This window comes from Poecilia reticulata, chromosome 19 (assembly GCF_904066995.2).
Source record: "Poecilia reticulata chromosome 19, P_reticulata-male-v2, whole genome shotgun sequence".
NCBI lineage: Eukaryota > Metazoa > Chordata > Actinopteri > Cyprinodontiformes > Poeciliidae > Poecilia > Poecilia reticulata.
Window position 1 is genome coordinate 21,829,034 of NC_088848.1, and position 19,259 is coordinate 21,848,292.

A 19,259-nucleotide genomic window follows, 5' to 3' on the forward strand; every position below is an offset into this window, starting at 1 on the left:
TGTTTACTGTGGCTTTATTTAGCCAGACAGTTAAAAGCAGCTATTAAAAGAAGGGGTAAACTAGAAAAAACCCTGTTTTATTTTTATGTCTGTATGAAGTGCTTGCGTGCTCACATTTTAGAGCAAAGAACTATTTAGAACTTAGCCCTGATGCAGTCAGAACTCTCTTTTCATTCAGTTGTTTCTTCTCTTTAGTCCTGATCTTTACTCTATGCAGAGCTTCATTTTGATTTCTTTGGGGGGGGGGTTTGAAAAACATTTGTGTCTGAAGCATTTGGATGCCGACCCCTACTTTGAGCACCACTGACACTTTTAAGGCAAACCTTAATTTGTTTGATAACGTTTTTAATCTAAACCAGATGATGTTTATCCTCATTCTCCACATTACTATAGGAAAAGGAAAACATAGGCATAACATTATGACCAGGGTGGCTGCATAGGTAAACATTTAAAGAAGGGCATAGCTGTAAGGGAGATCACTGAGACGTTGTTCTGCCTACAGGTGCAAAGCTGAACACGAATTGTCATATAATTCAATATTCTTCAACTTTTGTAGACGTGGCTACTGCATCTGTTGCTGTTGTCATTTCGCCTTAAGCGTTTGGTATCTTCGGATCAAATGAGCCCTTTTGTTATTAAGTAAAAATCCGACCACATTTCAAATGAGTTGCCATATCTATGTATGGATATTGTTGAAAAAAATTGCAAACAGACTTTTAGATTGTGTTACTTGATAGCTGTTGATGTTTTCACCTGAAAAAAGCATGATTGCATCATTGCAGTGGTGGAAGCAGTTCAAGGTGAGAACCAGCATCAAGGTTTCACCTTGGTTTTAGCAGCTGGGGGCAGTGTGAATGAGTAACTTTCCACAGTCTGTCGAAATATTCTTGACTCGGGTAGCTGACAAACGTCCACCCGGTCGCTGTTATTGTGAAGCTTAAGACTTCATTAGAAAGTGAACAGAAATTAAACAATGCAAACAGCATCAGCTGTTCTTGTATGAATTATATCTTTCTAGGATTTGAAGATCCAGAAGATGTTCTGTGGAGATGTGTGTTTCCATAGGAACATGGAGGGCATTGAAAGAAAGTGAAAGCTCCAATTAGTTCACGGAATAGCTGTGCCGAAACGTTTCGCTTCTTCTTTTCCTCATTCAGCAATTTAACCAAGTTGTCCCAAAAGGAGGAGGCTGTTTTTTTAGGAGTTCTCTATATGATTCTGATTCTGGTTTTTATTACAGGCTGAAATGCACCAATCAGTGTGTTTTTTTTGTTTGTTTTTTTTTGTGTGTGGCCACTTTCCCCTCCAGTTTTTATCATCATATCATCAATTCAGATTTCTCTTCAGAAGCGAGACACTGTAAAACTCAATATGTATGTTTTTCTATTCTCATGAAGCATTTTGTCTAAGGAAAATGTGTACTATGAATTTAGAAAATTATTATAATTAATAATAATAATTATGAAACCTTGGTAGCATAAACAGATGCTACCACTTATACTCACAATAAAAAGCAACTCTCACCAGTCAGTGAGAGAACAAATTCTTTTGCTTAGTAAACAAAGTTTCAATAAAGATTACTTTATCTTTGTGTCATTTTGACCTCCTGACCTTTTGTTGTTTGATTACCTGTAAGTAAGTTTGTTTAATCTTCAGCTCTTGTCATCCGTATTGCCTCGGACCCCCCACCCAGTCATCAGTTGCCTCTAGTCACACTGTCCTCATTCACACACACACCCTTGGCTGGGATTTCACCAGCTGTTGGCCAATCAGATCTTTTCTACGTTACATCATAACTGCCACTGCCCTCCCAATATCCTTCTGCTAACACTGTGCTTCTTTTTGTTATGCTTCTGCTTCTACTAAACCACGAAGTTAACAAAATTTGCTGGACAATGAATTGTCCCAGAAATGATTGCGATAAATAATAATAATGTCATTTTGAGAGCATTTTCAACTAATGTAATAATGATAGTGGCTTGATAAAGTCCCCACACAAAAATATATAAAAAACTTTATTTCTAAAGAACATTCAACATTAATTCGGAAACCATTTCAAATATCCAAAATGAACAAATAAAACAACCAAAAACGGCAATAATTACAATGGATTTTGAAGTTTCTGCAACTAAAATTGCATTTGAAGTCACCATTCAGCTCAGACAGGGAAAACAGGCAAAAGTGGCAGGTAGTGCGAGCTAACTACTTCACACTTGGTGTCAAATGTTTGCTGTGTTTCTTAAAATGTTGGCTTTTCTGCTACATTGATGGGGAACGTCTCTTTAACGACTGTTGTCCGAAGGAAAATTATTGCACTTCTTTTATTTTATCATACAGATTAATTTATTTATTGCTTATTCTGACAGGCTTAAATGAAGAGAAAATTTGACGTGATAATTCAATGTGAAAACGACGTAAATTCAATACCTGACATTAGCTAGAAGTGTTAGCTCCATATGCTAATTTCTTATCTCGTTTAGCTAAACCAGTTCTTATTTTGGGTATTCATCTATCTAAATTCAGGATTTCACTTAAAGAGTCCCAGTAATTTACCAACTAACAGTCCAAGTCGCTGCTGGTGGCAGCATCATATTGTGGGGATCCTGTAGCAGAGACGTCTTGAAGGTTTCAGCTGAAATGTCATTAGTTTGTGGTTTGAATTAGCACCGCTGACCTTCTCTACATGCAGCTACTTCTGCTTTGACTCGCTGTTCAGCCGGAGCGCTGTGTGTTCTCGCTTGTTGAAGTGAGAGCTGCCAGTCATCCCAGTTCGAGTGTCTTCTTCTCTGCTGTTTTGTGTGTGTGTGTGTCTGTTTTTTTTTTTAACTTCTTATTTTTTTCGTTCTGCTTCTCCATGCAGCCCTGAAGAGCCCTGCAGCCTTTCACGAACAGCGGAGGAGTCTGGAGCGAGCGAGGGTGAGCAGTCACCGTGGGTTTCCTCTCTACCGAGGCAGCAGCTTTATGCACAAAATGACTCCTTTTCTTTCCTGCAGAAGAAGTGATTGATTACAGAGGCTGTTTGGATTATTGGTGGTAATATCAATGAGCATTTAGCAGGGAGATTAAAGTAGAGTTGTGACAAACAGTTTCTGGTTTGTAAAGGGTGAAACAAATGTTGGAAGTTGCCCGCTTTCTTCTCTGGAAGAAAAATGCTTTGCGCTGTACGTCTGCGCTGTACCACCTAGCAAATTTGTGTTATTTGCTCGTCTTCAGACCGAGGACTACCTGAAGAGGAAGATCCGGAGTCGTCCGGAGCGCTCTGAGCTGGTCAGGATGCACATTCTGGAGGGTGAGCATACGAGAAAAATTAGAAAGTGTGTAAAACTCAACTTAAGCTTTTTTGTAATTCTGCTTATTTCTCTGCAAGAATCATGTCTCAATTCTTAAAAGGATTTAATAGATGCAGTCTTAATTGGGTTAATAATGTCGATTGCTTTTGCTTTTATCGACACCAACCATCTGTATATTTTGTTCTTTTGGTTTTAAACTCAGTTTGAAATCAAATAAAGGAAGTGGCGCAGACCCCTAGCTGCTCAATATCTGCAATCTTCAGAAACCTAACTTCCTTTTAGCAGTGCTTCTTTAACAATTCTTCTGCAAGACTTTTTAAAGAAACTCCTTGTCATTTCCCTTTGTGAAAGAAGCCCAAGCTCACTCACCTGGGTGGTTCTCGGTCGTTCTGGAGAACACAATCAATCAGCTGGTGATTTTTTTCTTTTCTGCGTCCTCCACAGAGACGTCAGCAGAGCCGTCCCTGCAGGCCAAGCAGCTGAAGCTGAAGCGGGCGCGGCTGGCCGATGACCTCAATGACAAGATCTCTCACCGGCCCGGCCCCATCGAGCTGGTCCACAAGAACATCCTGTCTGTCAGCTGCCCTCTGCAGTCCTCGCTGCTGGGTAACTGCCGACGCACACTGAAAACACTCGGCTGCGCTTTAATAGGAGTTAAATGCCGAAAATGAAAGTTTACTTTGCTCCATACCTCTGATGTACACAGGTTAATCATTTTCTGTTCATAGACCCTTTTTCACACCTTATAAACAGGGTTAAACTTATCAACAGTCATCCATCTGTTGCCAGCCTGAATTTGTTGCTGTATTCAAAAGAATACAGCAACAAATTACTTTATCTTTGTGTCATGGATGAATTACATGACACAAAAAATGGGTGTAGGTCAAAAACGGAGTCAGGCTTTTTAAAGGTTTGTTATCGGCCAGAAACTGCACCAAGACTTACAACTCCAGGCTTTGGTGGATCTCATTAGCGTAGGATGTAGTTGACCAGAGGTCTGCAGCCTTAACAATCCAAAGAACCATTTTGACCCTCAGACTAGATAAACGAAACTTGTTCTGTACCGTAAAAGTTACGTGAAGTTTTGAAAAATAGACAGATAGCTTTCATTTATATTTACCATAGCAAATTTGTCATTTAAAAAAAAAAAGTTTTTAAAAAAATATATATTTTTAGATTTTAAATGTTAAAACCTAGATAAATTCAAAAACCTTTGCAAAAAGAGGATGGATGTATTTTCTTCTGTGGGATGTTGATGTAACTATCACTACAAAATCACATCTTACAGAATATTTTTGGTCTAGTTTCTACTGCAAATATTTTAGTTTACTGAAAATAAGACAAAACTAACTTACAAATAACTTTTCAACAAAATATTGCTTTTTTCCATCTGAAACAATCTGCAAGTGGAACTACCACTTCTTCATCAATATTAATAAATTATTATCCTTGAATAAGCTCCTATATCTTACTGAAAAGTTACTTGTATGTTAGTTGTGTCTTACTAGAAACTACACCACAAATTCTTGGTAGAATTTTGTGGTTTTGCAGTGCAAAAAAAAAAAAAAAATTCCACCTTAATGGCAAGAAAAAAAAAGTTACATTCCTAAGAATGTAACTGCTACTTTTAGAGGTTCAATGCAATTACTCAATGGAAAAACTAGAAAAGCTACTAAAACATCCATTGTTTTAGTAGTTATTTGATACACGACCTTCCAAAGAACCAGACTACACAAAATAAATTCAAAACTACTTGGTTACTTTTCTTAAGTTTCCTTCAGATGTCCACTGATTGGTAAATAAAATCGTCCACACCATGTTGCGGGGATGCACCTAAATTCAGTCGTGTATTTGTGGCCAGGCATGAGAAGTGTTGTTGAGAGAGTCTCCGTATCTAATCGCACTGAGCTTCAGCTTTTTTGCAAAGTAGAGCATTCAGAAAATCATAAAAATCGTTTTCCTTTTGTTGTTATGGCACATAAAATTAGGAATGCACCAAATACACTTTTTTAAATTTCCAATAGCAATATCTGAGCTTGGTCAAACATGTAAAAACAACTTTAATTTGTTCTGTCACTTCAATCAGCCATGCAAAGTAAATAAACTGAAACAAAACCAAGTTGACTTTGTGCAGGAAATCTTTTTTTAAATGATTCAGAAAGTGCAATAAGGAATTCTAAATGTAACTTAAAATAATAAAAGCAGGATGTCACTCAGAGCACGAAGTATAGAATTAGATGGAATAGATCTCCCCTGATAGAACATCGTCACAGATACCCGATCTAGAATTTTTTTCAATACCGGAGCCGATACAAATACTGATATCTGATCGGTGCATCTCTACATAAAGCCCACAAAAATACACCGTTTGTGATTAGAACGTGACAAAATTATGTTCACAAATCTTAAACCACTATTTTGTAAATTCATGAGATTTGAACAAACTTCTGATCCAGGAAGATGGTGTCACATTCCGGACACCAGAAGGTGAAGGAGTATTCGTGCTGAACATTTTTAGCCCTGTAGTGGCTGCTGCTGCCAGTGTACCAAGGACTTCCTGAGCTGTGCACCACAAACTCTGTCTTCACGTCAGAGAAGCAATAAGAACAATTAGGGTTTCCCTCCCAGCTGGGTGTAGAAACACGGGAGGATTCATCCTCGTGCTGGAAGCTGCAGCGTTAAAAACAAAGCGCTTACCTCTGGCTGAAGAATTAGCACAGCCACATTGCGACAGAGCAGCCACAGAGCACAACATGTTATCCAACTTCTCTAAAGTCACTTCATTGCGACATTTTTCAGATTTAGTTTGAGGAAGACGAAGGTCCAGCTGTTGTTACGGCGACCTGAAAAATCCGTCTCTTGTTCCGTTGCAGATTCCCCGAAAGGAGCCGGAGGCGAGAGCTCGTCTCTAGACGAAGACAGCAGCGACGCTCTGTCACCCGACCAGTTAGCCAATCACGACTCTCCGCTGAGCGCCGTCACGCAATTGTCCCCATCCCACGTGCTGGTCCAGAACGGGGACATGTCCCCCACGCAGGTATTACAGCTCATCCTCCCAGCCGAATGAAGCAAATCACAGGAGAGATTCCTCGCTGTTAACCACAACCACGTCTTCAGTTTCTCACACAGCCCCCTCCTCCACCTCCTCCGCCTCCTCCACCTCTGGTCAGTTTGTCGGACTCCCCCCCACTGCCAAAAATGACAAATGGGTTGGCGCTGAGCTCTCGCCTGTCTTCTGGACACCTCAAGGTACGCAACATTTAAAGGGACAGTGTGATGTAAGGTAGGCTTTTTTACATCATCATGTTATAACGTTGTTCCCTCATCAAAAACATTCATGGAGTTTTGCCTTGATGTTTTCCATTCATGTTTGAGAAATTCTTTCATCTCCATGGTAACTGTGCAAAAGGCCTGGGTTGGACCTAGCCCCGCCTTCTAGACATAGCTCCTCCCCTCGCAGCTACATTTTCCAAGCTTTTATCTCACAGAGCAGCACTCACCTGTGACTCGCCCATTCTGCTCTTTCAGTCTAGCCAGCAGCGATTAGCAAACACCTGGTGGAACTGCACATCTGCTGAGCTCATTATAGGAGCTACTTATCAGAGCAACATTGGTAAAAACGTTGTTAAAGGGTTAAAGAAGAGCCATGTTATGATGACTTCCTGAAGGCAGAGTTTAAGAAAAAGCAATAGTTTTTAAAGAGACAGGCCCAATTTCAAGCCGATAAACTATGAAGTCGAATTTATATATGTGTAGCATTTTTATAACTGATGGTAACAGTTCCTTGATTGTGCTGTAAAATGGCACTATCCACCTGGAAAAACCATAATACAACCCCTTAAAGCATTTGGTGTTAAACTTGCCTCAGGTTTGATCATTCCTGAAGTGATCTGGTGTTATTGGTTCACCTATCCACAGTTTTTAATTTGTTGACTTCCCTCCATCCCCAAATCCCATTTTTGCCCGCAGTCCCAGGCTAAGATGAGTTCAGACCGCCCCTCACAGAGATCGAAGAAACCAAAGGACAACAAACCTAAGGTCAGCAAGGACTTTTTTATTATTCATTCTAATACAGTGACTTAATTGTGATTTCAATGTGTTTGGAAATCTGATGAAAATTGAGAAAGTGACCAGTTGTCTGGTTATTTATTTTATTGTTGTTGTTGTTTTTTTTTCTTTGTTTTTTTCAGCTTTAAAAGATTTTTTTTGGCTAATTTCAGTTAATTATTCCTGAAAACAGAGAAATATAAAAATGGGAAGGACTTCTGATATTTTCGGTGTCTGTACCTTTAAATGTATAGAAAGGCTTTTCTCGGTAACGTTGACATTTTAGCATGACCTTAATTATTCTTGTTCAGAGAACTCTGCATCAAAAGAGGAACGAATACTTTTTTTTTTGGACTTTTTTTTGTTCAACCACAGTGAACTCAACACTGACACAGTCGGACATGTGTCTGTGCTTTTACCAGATCTGTGTTTGTAACATCACAGTCATTAACTGCATTCACTTACTTGGGGTTTTATGTGGTAAACCAACATAAAGAAATGCATAGGTGTATCACAGGAGTAGCATAATGCATGATTGTATTTTCTTGTAGAAATAGTGCTTTGCAAATCTTTGACTCCAGTAGAAATGCAGCAATCGGCCGACATCAGCCAATGTTCCCATAACTTGCTCTGATCAGCAAGTTGAATACTGAAAGTTTCTTGCACATTAAATACATCCAAACTAAGTATATGTTTAGTCAAATTTAATCTTCAGTTTCTATTCAGATCTAAATAACTACAAAAATCCAAGAACCTGGAAACATTTTCTTACGTAGGAATGCACCAATATGACAATCTGGGCTGATATCTGATATTAATTCGGCTCTTCTAGCTGATAACCGCTATTTACCTATATATTTTATATGTATATTATGTACATTTTACTACACTTTTGACATCTTGTAAAAGCGACCCTCCTGACACACAAATGCATTAAAAGGTGCAAACAAATTAATAATTAAATTCCTTTTTTAAATAAGAAAAACAGTATATTACCTAAAATAAAATGACATTTCATTTAGTCAACTCTTGATAATTTGTAGTGAAGAATGCATGTGTAGCGAAAAGATACTTGAATCATCAACATATGAAAAGTTTGGCCCTTTCTGCTTGTCTTAGCACCAGTACAGTTTATTGTTCTGTTGGTTATTTTTTATATTAACCAGTTAATAATTCGATAGCAAAAAGTGCTTAATAGAAGATTTGTAAATTATTTTTTGCATAATTTGAATCCGGTGAAGCTAGAGCTATACCACTTGAGGAGTTCTGGGTAGAACTTACTGCTAAAGGTGTTTTTGTTTTACAGTTTTGGCTTAATTACTACTCCTAATATGTTGTTCTTTCAGTATTTTGCCTTTTTTTGTTGTTGGCTCTAGTGGCCTTTATTTGAAAGTAGTTTGACAGGAAAGATGGTTGTGAGAGAGGGGGAAGACATACGGCAAACTTCGCCAGGCCAGAAATCGAATCCGTGACCACCGGCATGAGGACTAAGGCCTCAATACATGGGTTGTGCTTTGCCCCTTCGCCACTACAGCACCCCAGTATTTAGCCTTTTTTGAGTCTGTATACTCCATTTAACAATTAATCAATTACTAAATTAGTTGACAATTATTTGAATAATTTGTCCTCACGATTAATCAGATTAATCGCCGCTTCTGACTGTTCTGGTGTATTTATTTATTCTCTTTTTTTTAAAATACAAAGCATTGATAGCCATTCAACTTTGTGTTGATTGATCACATAAACTTCCAATAAAACACATTCAAGTTTGTTGGTCTACAAACTTGAATGTGTCACGTTGTGTAATAGTTTGGTAAGGAAAGCCTCCGAGCTTTGACGGAGTCTCTCATGGCGAAAGTTGCTCATATCCCGTCCTCCGCCCCACAGGTGAAGAAGCTGAAGTACCACCAGTACATCCCTCCGGACCAGAAGGCCGACAAGGAGCGCCCGCCTCAGATGGACTCGTCCTACGCCAAGCTGCTCCAGCAGCAGCAGCTCTTCCTGCAGCTGCAGATTCTCAGTCAGCAGCAGCAGCACTACAACTACCACACCATCCTGCCCGCCCCTCCCAAGTGAGCGTCCGGCGTAGCTTTGTGTGCGACTGATGGGTGTCCTCCCCTCTGCTGTGGTTAGCTCATTTTAGAGCAAGTTCACAAAGTGTGTCATTTAAAGCAGAAGTACGAGATAAAAATGATCCTTTGATTTTGCATGACGGTAAACATTTGCCTGTGGTGCAGACGCAGACCCCGCTGAAGTTTCTGATTGTAGCGTTGGACTGCGCTGTTAGCAGCTGCTTTATCTGGGTTTTATTTGCATTGACGGGCGCCTCTATGAGGAGAGATGTTTGAAACTCTGTGCCGTTTTCTTTCACCACACAGGCCACAAGCTGATCAGCCTCCCTCCTCCAGCTCAGGCCCCTCCCCCTCCCGCACGGCTCTTACCACCACGACCACGGCCCCCTCAGCTCAGACCACAGCCGCCCGTCAGAGCCAGGCTGCAGTGGCTGGAGCCAAACCCACCACGCTTCCAGCCAACCTGGATGAATTCAAAGTAAATCCAGCACCTTTACTCTGTGGTGAAGCTTATTTATCTCTAAAAACTAAGCTTTATTGAACTATAGAACTGGATTGGACAGCGGCTATTGGCCACTAGAGCCAGTGATGCACACCTGAAGGCACCATTACTATTCATAGAGTCATGTCTACAAAACCAGACTGTTCCAATGCGGAACAGTCTGGCAGAGCAGGAGTCTGCCACAAAAATGCTCGTCTCTCGTCTTTGCTCTCTAAAATATGGCTTCAGTTAAAGCTGAGAAAATTGCCAATGTTTTAAAATGTTAAACTTAGATATAAATCTATAAGCAAGATGCAAGAGAGAACTACACACATTTCTCATATGTATTATACATTAATTTTATGTAATTGCTGAAGTAGGAATCATAATTTGTTAAAATTGAAAGATATACTCCTAGACTTTGTGAAATATTTTGTTTGATGACATGAATTTCACAACGTACTATGAACAAATGATGCAGTTTGCATGTGTTGAACTTTTAGAAATGACAGCCGTTCAGAACTACTGTTTGTCTCACTCTGTCGGCTTTACTCCACACACACACACAGACCTGCTGCCGTGGAAACCGACTGACAACAGCTTGGCTGTCCAAAAGTGCAGTAATTACAACACCTCAAAACAGGCAAACATTTCCCACATTAAACACTACATTAAAAAACAGAACCTTCGGTCTGTTACAGTTTTTTGTTTTCAGACTAGATGTTTATTTTGTATTAATCAGAGGCCATCTGAACACAGCGGTGACTGATTAACTCATTTAAACACCTGCTCTACTGACGATCTGGAGTGTGGGTCGTCTTATTTTAGTGTTAACTGAAACACACCAAACTGCTCAGCACATGTACACTTTCATGTTGTCAAAGTCAAGTTAGCATAGCTGACCTACTTCCCACTTTCTCAATTATTTTTTTTAGTTAAAACTTAATGTGAAATGTGATGTCCTTGAATTCTTTATCTATTATTCATAGTGTCAATAATATCACAACATTACGTCCCTTTTTCTGACTCTGTGTTACTCTAACATTTTTCTGACCACCGACATTTCTGACTCAATGCATAGCATTTATGCGCATGTATGTTGCAAGATGAGTTGCATGATATCCAATCCAGTGATGCAAGTCAATGGTTATCTTGTCAACTTTTAAATGATATTTCTACAAGTTAATCCCAGACGATTCTCTTCACATGTTCAATTTTCAGCTGCATGCGGTGAGATATTCCTCATTGTTCCTCTTCTTCCAGGTCGCCGAGTTGAAACAAGAACTGAAATTGCGCGGCCTGACTGTCTCCGGAACCAAGAACGATCTCATCGAGAGGCTCCGCAATTACCAAGAACAAAACGGCAACACCACGGCGGCTTTGAAGAGCGCCGCGCCGCAGTCGATCCAGCAGGCCTCTGCCGCCGCCACCAACACCACCACATCGGCTTCAAACACAACCCCCACCTTCGACCACCAGCCGGCGGACGGCGCCTGCTTTAAGCTGGCTTTGTCCTCGCTGGCCCAGGCTGTCCCGGGGCGGATCATGCGGTTCGGTAGCACCAGCTCCAGCCCTCCGGTGTCACCCACACCCTCGGAACGCTCGTTGGCCGGCTTGAGTCCCGATGAAACGAGCTGCAATGGGGACATGTTTGGGGAAATGGTGAGGCTTGGATTGTCTGTCGGCGTTAGACTATTAGACTACATTCATGCAGGCAAATGTGACCTCCGCAGAGGTCTGAAAATCAGCATCCGAGTTTGTCCTTTACTAACAGTTTTTTCTTTCTTCCTTCCTTTAGGTGACCTCTCCCCTCACCCAGCTCACGCTCCACCCCTCTCCTCAGCACCCATCAAACATGGCGTCACTCCCACAGCCTTACTCCGTCGTCAAGGAGGAGATCCAGAGCTCCTGCAGCGTGTCCAAGTCAATGGCCAAAGAGCCCCTGGCCGCGGGAGCCATGGAAACATTGTCTCTGGACAAGGACCAGATGCTGCAGGAGAAGGACAAGCAGATCGAGGAGCTAACCAGGATGCTGCGGCAAAAGCAGAGGCTGGTAGAGACCCTGAGGTCCCAGCTGGAGCAGGGCAAGATGGCCGTCGGGGCGGTGGTGGTGAAGAAGGAGGGAAGCGAGAAGAGCAGAATGCCCACAGAGGCGAAGCTCCACACTCTAATAAAAGCTTCGTCCGCTCAGCCGCTGGCGCTCCAAAACTGTGCCGCTCTGGCCGTGAAGGAGGAGGTGGAGCCTGAGAAAGGGATGGAGGGAGTGACAGAGGAGGCGCAGGACAAGAGGCTGGCCCAGCCAATGCAGTGCTCCCAGGAGACGCTGCTGAGGCTGCAGCAGATCCACCGGCTGCAGCTGCAGCAGGCTGAGCAGCAGAAGCAGCAGCAGCAGGCCAAGCTGCAGAAAGACTCGGAGGGGAAGGCCAACCCACACAAGCAGCAGCAGCAGAAGAAAGAGGCCCTGCTGCTCCATCAGCAGCAGCTGCAGCAGCTAATCATCCAGCAGACCCAGCAGAAGCAGCTCCAGGCCCAGCAGAAGCTGGCCCAGCAGAACCAGGTCAAGCAAACGCAAGTCGACGTCCAAGCTCATCAGAAGAACCCTGTCCAGAAGAGCCAGGTGCAGCTGAAGCAGGTTCAGGTGCAGATCCAGAACCAGAAGGCAGCAGCGAGCCAGAGGAAGCAGCAGAGGCTGCAGCAGAGGCTGCAGCACAAACAGCAGACGGCCGCAGCGAGCGCCCAGCAGGTGAGACAGGTGTGGTTTGAGTAGGGCGGGCAATATGGACTTTTACTGGGAGGACTTTCATTGCAATATTAGGTGATATCATTGTGACTATTTAAATGATTTTAGGCCTGGATGATATGCCAGAAAAACACGTCACTGAATAGGTGTTTCATATTGGTCAACATCGATATTTATCAATGTTTTAAATATCTAAAACATTGCCAAACTGGTGGAGTGACTTTTATTGTTTCATGCAGTTTTCACTCCATCTCATTGTTTTGTATTTTTAAGCTGTTATGAGGCACAATGGTAGAACCAGAGACTGCTGCTGTTGCTAGGTAACCATAGTTAGAGAGTTAGTTAATTCTTAGCTGGCTGTGATAAGTTGAGCTGATAAACCCATTCTATCAGACGCATCATCTACTGATATTGTTCACACGTCTATGACAATATAATATTGTTGATTTATTTTCCAGCCCTAATTTTTATTTTTATGTTTTAGGTAACTTTATGGCTGTCACCATGAACATTCGAAAAACTTTCCCATTTAAAATATGCTTCTTAGGAATGTCAGATACATAAAGTGTGACTTGTACCACTAAGCTGCACACAGTATCGACCTTCAATCATATTTTTGATATTACTCGTATCTGTTCGTGCTCTTATGAAACAGTGGAGAAAATGTTAAAAATAACATTTCCCTTGAAACTGTCAGTTTTGTTTTATATTTATATTGTTAATTGAAATTTATAGAATTGGCAATCAATCAAAATCCTTATGATGAGATTTTTTTACGGTAAGGATACAGTAAATTCCGTCACTAGGTTGGAGTCAATAAATATCAGGTAAAAACATGTTTTCATCTGTTTCTTTTCCAGGTGACTCCAGTTATCATCAACCAACAGAACGGCACTCCGCTCCAAACCCAAGCCATCGCATTGGACCTCAAGGCCAACGGCATGCCCACGCTGGTCACCGACAGCAACGGCAACCACTACCTGATCGCTCTGACCGGTCATGCCAGAGACAGGCAGAATGGCGTGTCCTCATTGGCCAAAATCAATGGACGCATCACCCTGCAGGTAAAGGGGCGCCACAGAGCGAGCTGCAGCATCTTCATGAAACGACTAACGACTCTGTCTGTCACTTCACAGAGACTACAGTCCAGTCCAAGTAAACTCCCCAGCACCGACAGCCAATCAAAACAGCAGCCAGTAGCTGAGCCTGTGAGCCAACCGGACAAAAAGGTCAAATGAACACCTCTGTTTAAAGGAGATATGATTTCTGTTGTTTTAGTATCCGACAAAGAGAGGTAAAAATAAAACAAGGGACTATCTGCTGTTTATGCAGTGCTATAATCTGTCCACTAGGTGTCAGTGCTGGTGCAGTTAAAATTCAGTTGTGCTGCAAAAAATTGAAATTACCAATTGTAACAATTGAAACTGATATATGATATCTATTTATTTCTAAAATGCTATTACAAATAGTCAGATAAACGTCACATTGAAAAAGATATAAAACATGCTTTTCACATGTTGATAGCTTCCTTAGCTACAAATAATCAAGCGTTCACTAAAGGAATGCTATACTACAGCAAATTTGGGCAGTAAAATGTTTATTTTCTTACCTAAAAAAGGAATTGAGTCCTTTATTTGTATTTTTAATGTATTTAAAATATGGGATAAAATTATCTTAAGTGATTAGATGAAAACGAATCTGCAGAATTTGCCTTTTTTTTTTACTGACTAATCAGTTAATTGCGCAGCCATGGAAACAAGGCACTTCTCCTCAGTGTTATACTAACTCTCTGCTGCACCCCCTCAGGGACAGAAGGCAGCCTTGCACTTAGACACCAACGGGTCGCCCCAGCCGAGCCTGTCCCACACGGCCCCGCCCAGCCTGCAGCCGTTCTTCGACGACGACATGCCCGACACTGAAAGCCAAAGTAACCTGATGTCCTCCCTGAAGGTAACGCCCCGCCTGCCTCGGCCCCTCGCCCTCCCTTTGCAGCAGAGACCCCATCAGCATGCAGGCTCTGTCTCTCAGTGGCTCTCTTCACTCTGTGTAAAGTTCTTTTCCCCTTGTTTCCTCTCGTCTCTTCATCGCTCTGCTCCCAGCGGAAAGAGGAGATGTGTCCGCCTTACGACCGGCACACACTGTTCACCCCTCCCTCCCCCAAACAAAATGCCTCCCTCCCTCCTCAGCGCTCTAAAGTATGTCCCTCAGCATGTCTTTTCTTTCCATCCGTATTGCACTCATCAATGTTTTTCATCTCCATCTGCATCTGCATGGCGGATGTCAACTGTGAGAGTTGACATCCGTCTCTGGACGCACAAATACCAACCTACATCTCATCTGTTGCTTGTTTTCATTTTTTCCTCTTTGTTCGACAGATTTACTTCTGCTTTCTTTGTCTTGTTCCCACAGTTGCTCTGGTTGTTTTAAATATTAAATATCTGCAGGAAGGAAAAAAAATGTCTATCACTGGACAAGTGTTAGCAGTCATGAGAAAAGCAGAACTGTGTCTATTGTTGAATTTTTTTCTTCTCAGTTTGCATGAAGCTTTTTTAGCAACTTGGGACCAAGAAAACAGAACAAAAACATATTTTCACTTTTGATACTTTTAAAAATTCTGCAAAATGATACAGAATAACACAAAACGTTACATGCAAATACTTAAAAATCGTGTTACTCTGTTTTAATATGTTTGATAGAAATATGAGTTTTTTATTTTTATTTTTAGGTGAAATCCATTGCAGTGAAGGCTGGAAATGATTAGTTATGTCATGCAAATACACTCAAAGCTGTTTTTATGTATTTATTAATATTTGTCCATGGCTGATGAACTGGTGTCAGATGGGTGAGCTCTTCAGCTAAAACTCTTAATCTGGTTCCCACGACCATGTGTGTGCACCAGTGGAGTCATGTAACATGCATGTGGTGTGGCGATTAATAATTGGGTTTGAAAAAATTGTTTCAGTCTGGTTAGGCTTCTAACTTCAACCCTTACAGTTGCAGTGCCTTGCAAACATATTCATACTCCTTAAGCCTTTTTATATTCTCTGGTTTTATGCGAGATTTCATAGCAAAGTAGCTAAAAACCTTTCAAAATAAAAATGTGATACGTGTGGTGTGTATTTGTATTCAGCACCATAGAGTAAATACCTTGCAGGAGGGCTGCATGAGTGTTGCACATCAAAATACGATCTGTGCATTATGCTTTACATAAAACTCCAAGGCTCATATAAGGCGAATTGCATTACTACTTTGGGAGTTTTACGAATATGAACAGTACTCAAGTATTTGCTAAGGGGGCTGAATACAATGTGTGCCACATCTTTCACATTTGTATTGGTAAAGAGGTTTGAAAGCCATTTTGTTTCCTTTGTGTTTTTCTTTCACGCAGAATCTCAGAAAGATGCAGTCAAATTTGTGGCTTAAAGTGACAAAAGATTAAGACTTTCAAAGAATATGAACACTTTTACAAGGCACTGTTATTAACTAATTCCAAACTCCACTTCCCATGAAGGTCCAAACCTTTAGCTGCGGCAGTTTGTTTTTCTGTAGCTGTTTAACGGCTTTGCGTTTGTTTTGCAGGAGAATGGTGTGAACAGCCAGCAGATGGACGATCTGTTCGACATCCTGCTCAAGAGTGGAGGTAACTGTCTGGGTCTTTTGTTGTTTTTGTTCTTTTACATGACCCATCCGGCAGTGTGACACTCAGAATTATTGTCCAAGTGTCAAGGTGTTACTGAGTTCTATATTACTACCTTAATAATGTCAAATGATTAAAATAGTTACTGTTGCTTCAGTCACAAATAGCTACATGTAAAATTATGCTTCGCTACTTTGTTTTGTCTACAACAGTAAAATAATTTTGGGGTACTTCTTGTGCTCTGAACGCCACATAGAAAAGTCGAGTGTGCATCTGTTTTAAGAAAAAAAAAAAAAAAAACAGTTTTAAGAAATGGGAAATTAGCCCCATAGAGAAACAGTTGAAGAAGAGAAGAAAATACTGTTCAAACTGTAGCACAGACGTTGTAAAAGTACAGAAGAAACCTGTGCATTAAGAAATTGAACAGGGTCAAAAGAATGTGAATTAAAGCAGAACTAACACGATAATTTTGAAAACCCTAATTTATTTCAAATTCAATGAACTTGGAGGCTGAAAAAGGGAGAAAGCTGGGGAAAAGGTAGAAATGGAAAGAAAGAGATGAGAGTAGAGAAGCGGAAGAAGAGGGAAAACTCTCTGCTGAACCTGAGAGGACACTCATGGTGATCATCTTTCTCTCTGTCTTCCTTCAGAAATCCCAGGCTTCAAGGCCAACCCGGACCCTTCCCTTGCACCCCTCCACTCCGACCCGCCTTCCCCCTCTGTCCCCACATCCCCCCTCCACCTGTCCCCATCCACCCCCACAGACACCCTCTCCTCTCAGCTGCGTGTTGGAGAGCCCGGCAGCGGCGGCGGGCGCCTGGAGGACTTCCTGGAGAGCACCACGGGGGCACCGCTGCTGGGCATGGAGCCTGACGGTGGTGGCCTGACGCTGATCGACGACCTGCACAGCCAGATGCTGAGCACGCCCAGCATCCTGGACCACCCCCCGTCCCCCATGGACACGTCCGACTTGAGCTTTTCCCACCACTCGGCAGGGCTGGACTTTGGCGACCCCACCCTCGACAGCATGGACTGGCTGGACATCTCCATGGGCAACGGAGGCGGTGGCGGTGCAGAGAACAGGGGATGCAGGGGGGGCGGGGCGGCGTGCGACAGAGACGGGGGGACGAGTTTGACGCCGCTGGCGCCTCACACGCCACCCAGCGTCTTCTCGGCCGACTTCCTGGACAGCACGGACCTGCAGCTGCACTGGGAGTCGTGTCTGTAGCCGCCTGTCCAGGCGGGGGCGACACGCTGCCGCCGCCCACACTGTGTACAGGCTCCGTCTTTATGTCACGCACACATCTCTATATGCGGTCTCCGCCACTGGCACATGCAAAAGCACGCACACACAAACACACACGGTTTGTCGCTGGCTGTTACTGAATGTGAGCTGAGATGAAATATGCAACTAACATAGAAGTTGAATTCATAGAAAGGAAGAGTTATATTCTTTTTTAAACAAGCAATGTTTTTCTGAATTTAAATTCTATGGGAATTTTGAGCAGCTGACTGGTTAGAGCCAGGCTTAAAAAAAAAATTTAAAAAAAAGACTTCCTGTGTCCGGACCTTGATTGTAACCCAGTTCAAATGAACCCATTGGAAGCAGGACAGAGCAGGAACGAAGGCGAACGTTTACCGCGCCTCTTCAGGCGGCAGAGTGTGTCAGTGCCTCCTTTAACTTTGCACTTATGCTGAATCTGATTGGTTTAACCGGACGGACAGGTCAGCAGCTGAATCTGAGCACCGGACGGCCAGTCCGGTGTGTTTCTGATCAGCTGGTGGGACGTAAAGCAAAAGGCAGCTGTGGCTGGCCTCGTCTCCCCAACATGGCAACCTGATCCCCGCCCACACTAGTCAAAGAAACAATCATCACTGGTTGTCGGTTGCTGTTGAATTGAACCATATCAGTGGCAACCATTTGAACTGAAGCCTCAGTGGAGGCTGTGTATTATTGGTAACATTATGGTAGACCACTATGTATTGCTGTATATGGGGTGTATATTATATCAATTGTTCATAAGACTATTTTTCTTTGCTGGTTGCTTTAGAGTCGAGTGAGCCGGCTTTGGGGGAACATAGTGAGGGGGCTTCTAAAACACTCGGTCCTTGTCATTTTATAAAGAAATAAAACTTTGAAAAAAAAATAAACATAAAATAAAAACACAAATATGTTTGCTTGTGTTCTTTTCCATGACATAATTATGTAGTAAATTGTCCGTATAAGGGTTTCTAAAAAGAAAAAAAACTAAACTTTATTTAACTTCAGCCACAAGAGGGCGCCAAAACTATGAACTTACTGGAAACTACCTGAAATTGAATTTTTTTTTTTTTTAACTAATGGAGTGAAAATGTATTTTAAGCTAGTAATGACAATCTACCGTATCTTGAATCCAAACACTGTCTGTGAGACTAAGAAGCTTTAATTAAATCCTTACAAAGCTTCTCAGCATGCCCCCCCCCCAAGTAATTTAAAATATTATTTGGTGCTAATTTACTTGGCTGTTTTGTTAACTTTCTTGTGTGATGATAAGAGTTGTCTTCAAGATGACAGGGAAGTTGTATACCTTCAAAAACTACTCACACAGAATTGCGTGTTAATTGGAATTTTACATGATAGACTAATGGTGAATTAAAAGGAAAATGATCCGAAGTTTTCTAAATTTATTTGAAAATCTAAATCTGAAAAGTGTTTGCATCTCTTTATAGTCCCCCAGTGTGAACTAGAAACGTGTGCTTTTGCTCACTTAGACTGAAATGTTTGCCAATTCCTTTTTGTAAAATACTTGGTTAAGACTGGAAGGAGTCAAATACTTGACTCAAATTAGTTCTGGACTTTGACTAGACCACCTTATTGCATCAATATATTTTCATCATTTTTTAAAAGGAGGTTTTGCTCTATATTTAGTGTTTATTTTATTTTTGATCCACCATTTTCCACATTAACAAGCCTCTTTGTTCCTGCAGGAAGAAAAACATTCCCACAGCATGA

The 19,259-nt window shown here is 41.8% G+C and overlaps 1 protein-coding gene across 5 annotated transcripts in view; it reads left to right on the forward strand.

Moving 5' to 3' along the window:
- mrtfab (myocardin related transcription factor Ab) overlaps positions 1-18,437 on the forward strand; it is a 51,769-nt gene extending 33,332 nt beyond the window's left edge. For 4 of the 5 annotated variants that reach the window (XM_008437905.3, XM_008437907.3, XM_008437906.3 and 1 more), the window contains 16 exons: positions 2,861-2,916; positions 3,214-3,289; positions 3,735-3,896; positions 6,164-6,327; positions 6,408-6,539; positions 7,260-7,328; positions 9,225-9,409; positions 9,716-9,887; positions 11,154-11,552; positions 11,689-12,633; positions 13,491-13,694; positions 13,767-13,859; positions 14,437-14,580; positions 14,730-14,825; positions 16,210-16,270; positions 16,918-18,437. In XM_008437905.3, the coding sequence (XP_008436127.2) occupies positions 2,861-2,916; positions 3,214-3,289; positions 3,735-3,896; positions 6,164-6,327; positions 6,408-6,539; positions 7,260-7,328; positions 9,225-9,409; positions 9,716-9,887; positions 11,154-11,552; positions 11,689-12,633; positions 13,491-13,694; positions 13,767-13,859; positions 14,437-14,580; positions 14,730-14,825; positions 16,210-16,270; positions 16,918-17,495 (3,536 nt within the window). In that variant the 3' untranslated portion in view covers positions 17,496-18,437. The remainder of the gene's footprint in view (positions 1-2,860; positions 2,917-3,213; positions 3,290-3,734; positions 3,897-6,163; positions 6,328-6,407; positions 6,540-7,259; positions 7,329-9,224; positions 9,410-9,715; positions 9,888-11,153; positions 11,553-11,688; positions 12,634-13,490; positions 13,695-13,766; positions 13,860-14,436; positions 14,581-14,729; positions 14,826-16,209; positions 16,271-16,917) is intronic. The other variant, XM_008437908.3, reaches the window with a different exon arrangement.
- The last annotated feature ends 822 nt before the right edge of the window (positions 18,438-19,259 follow it).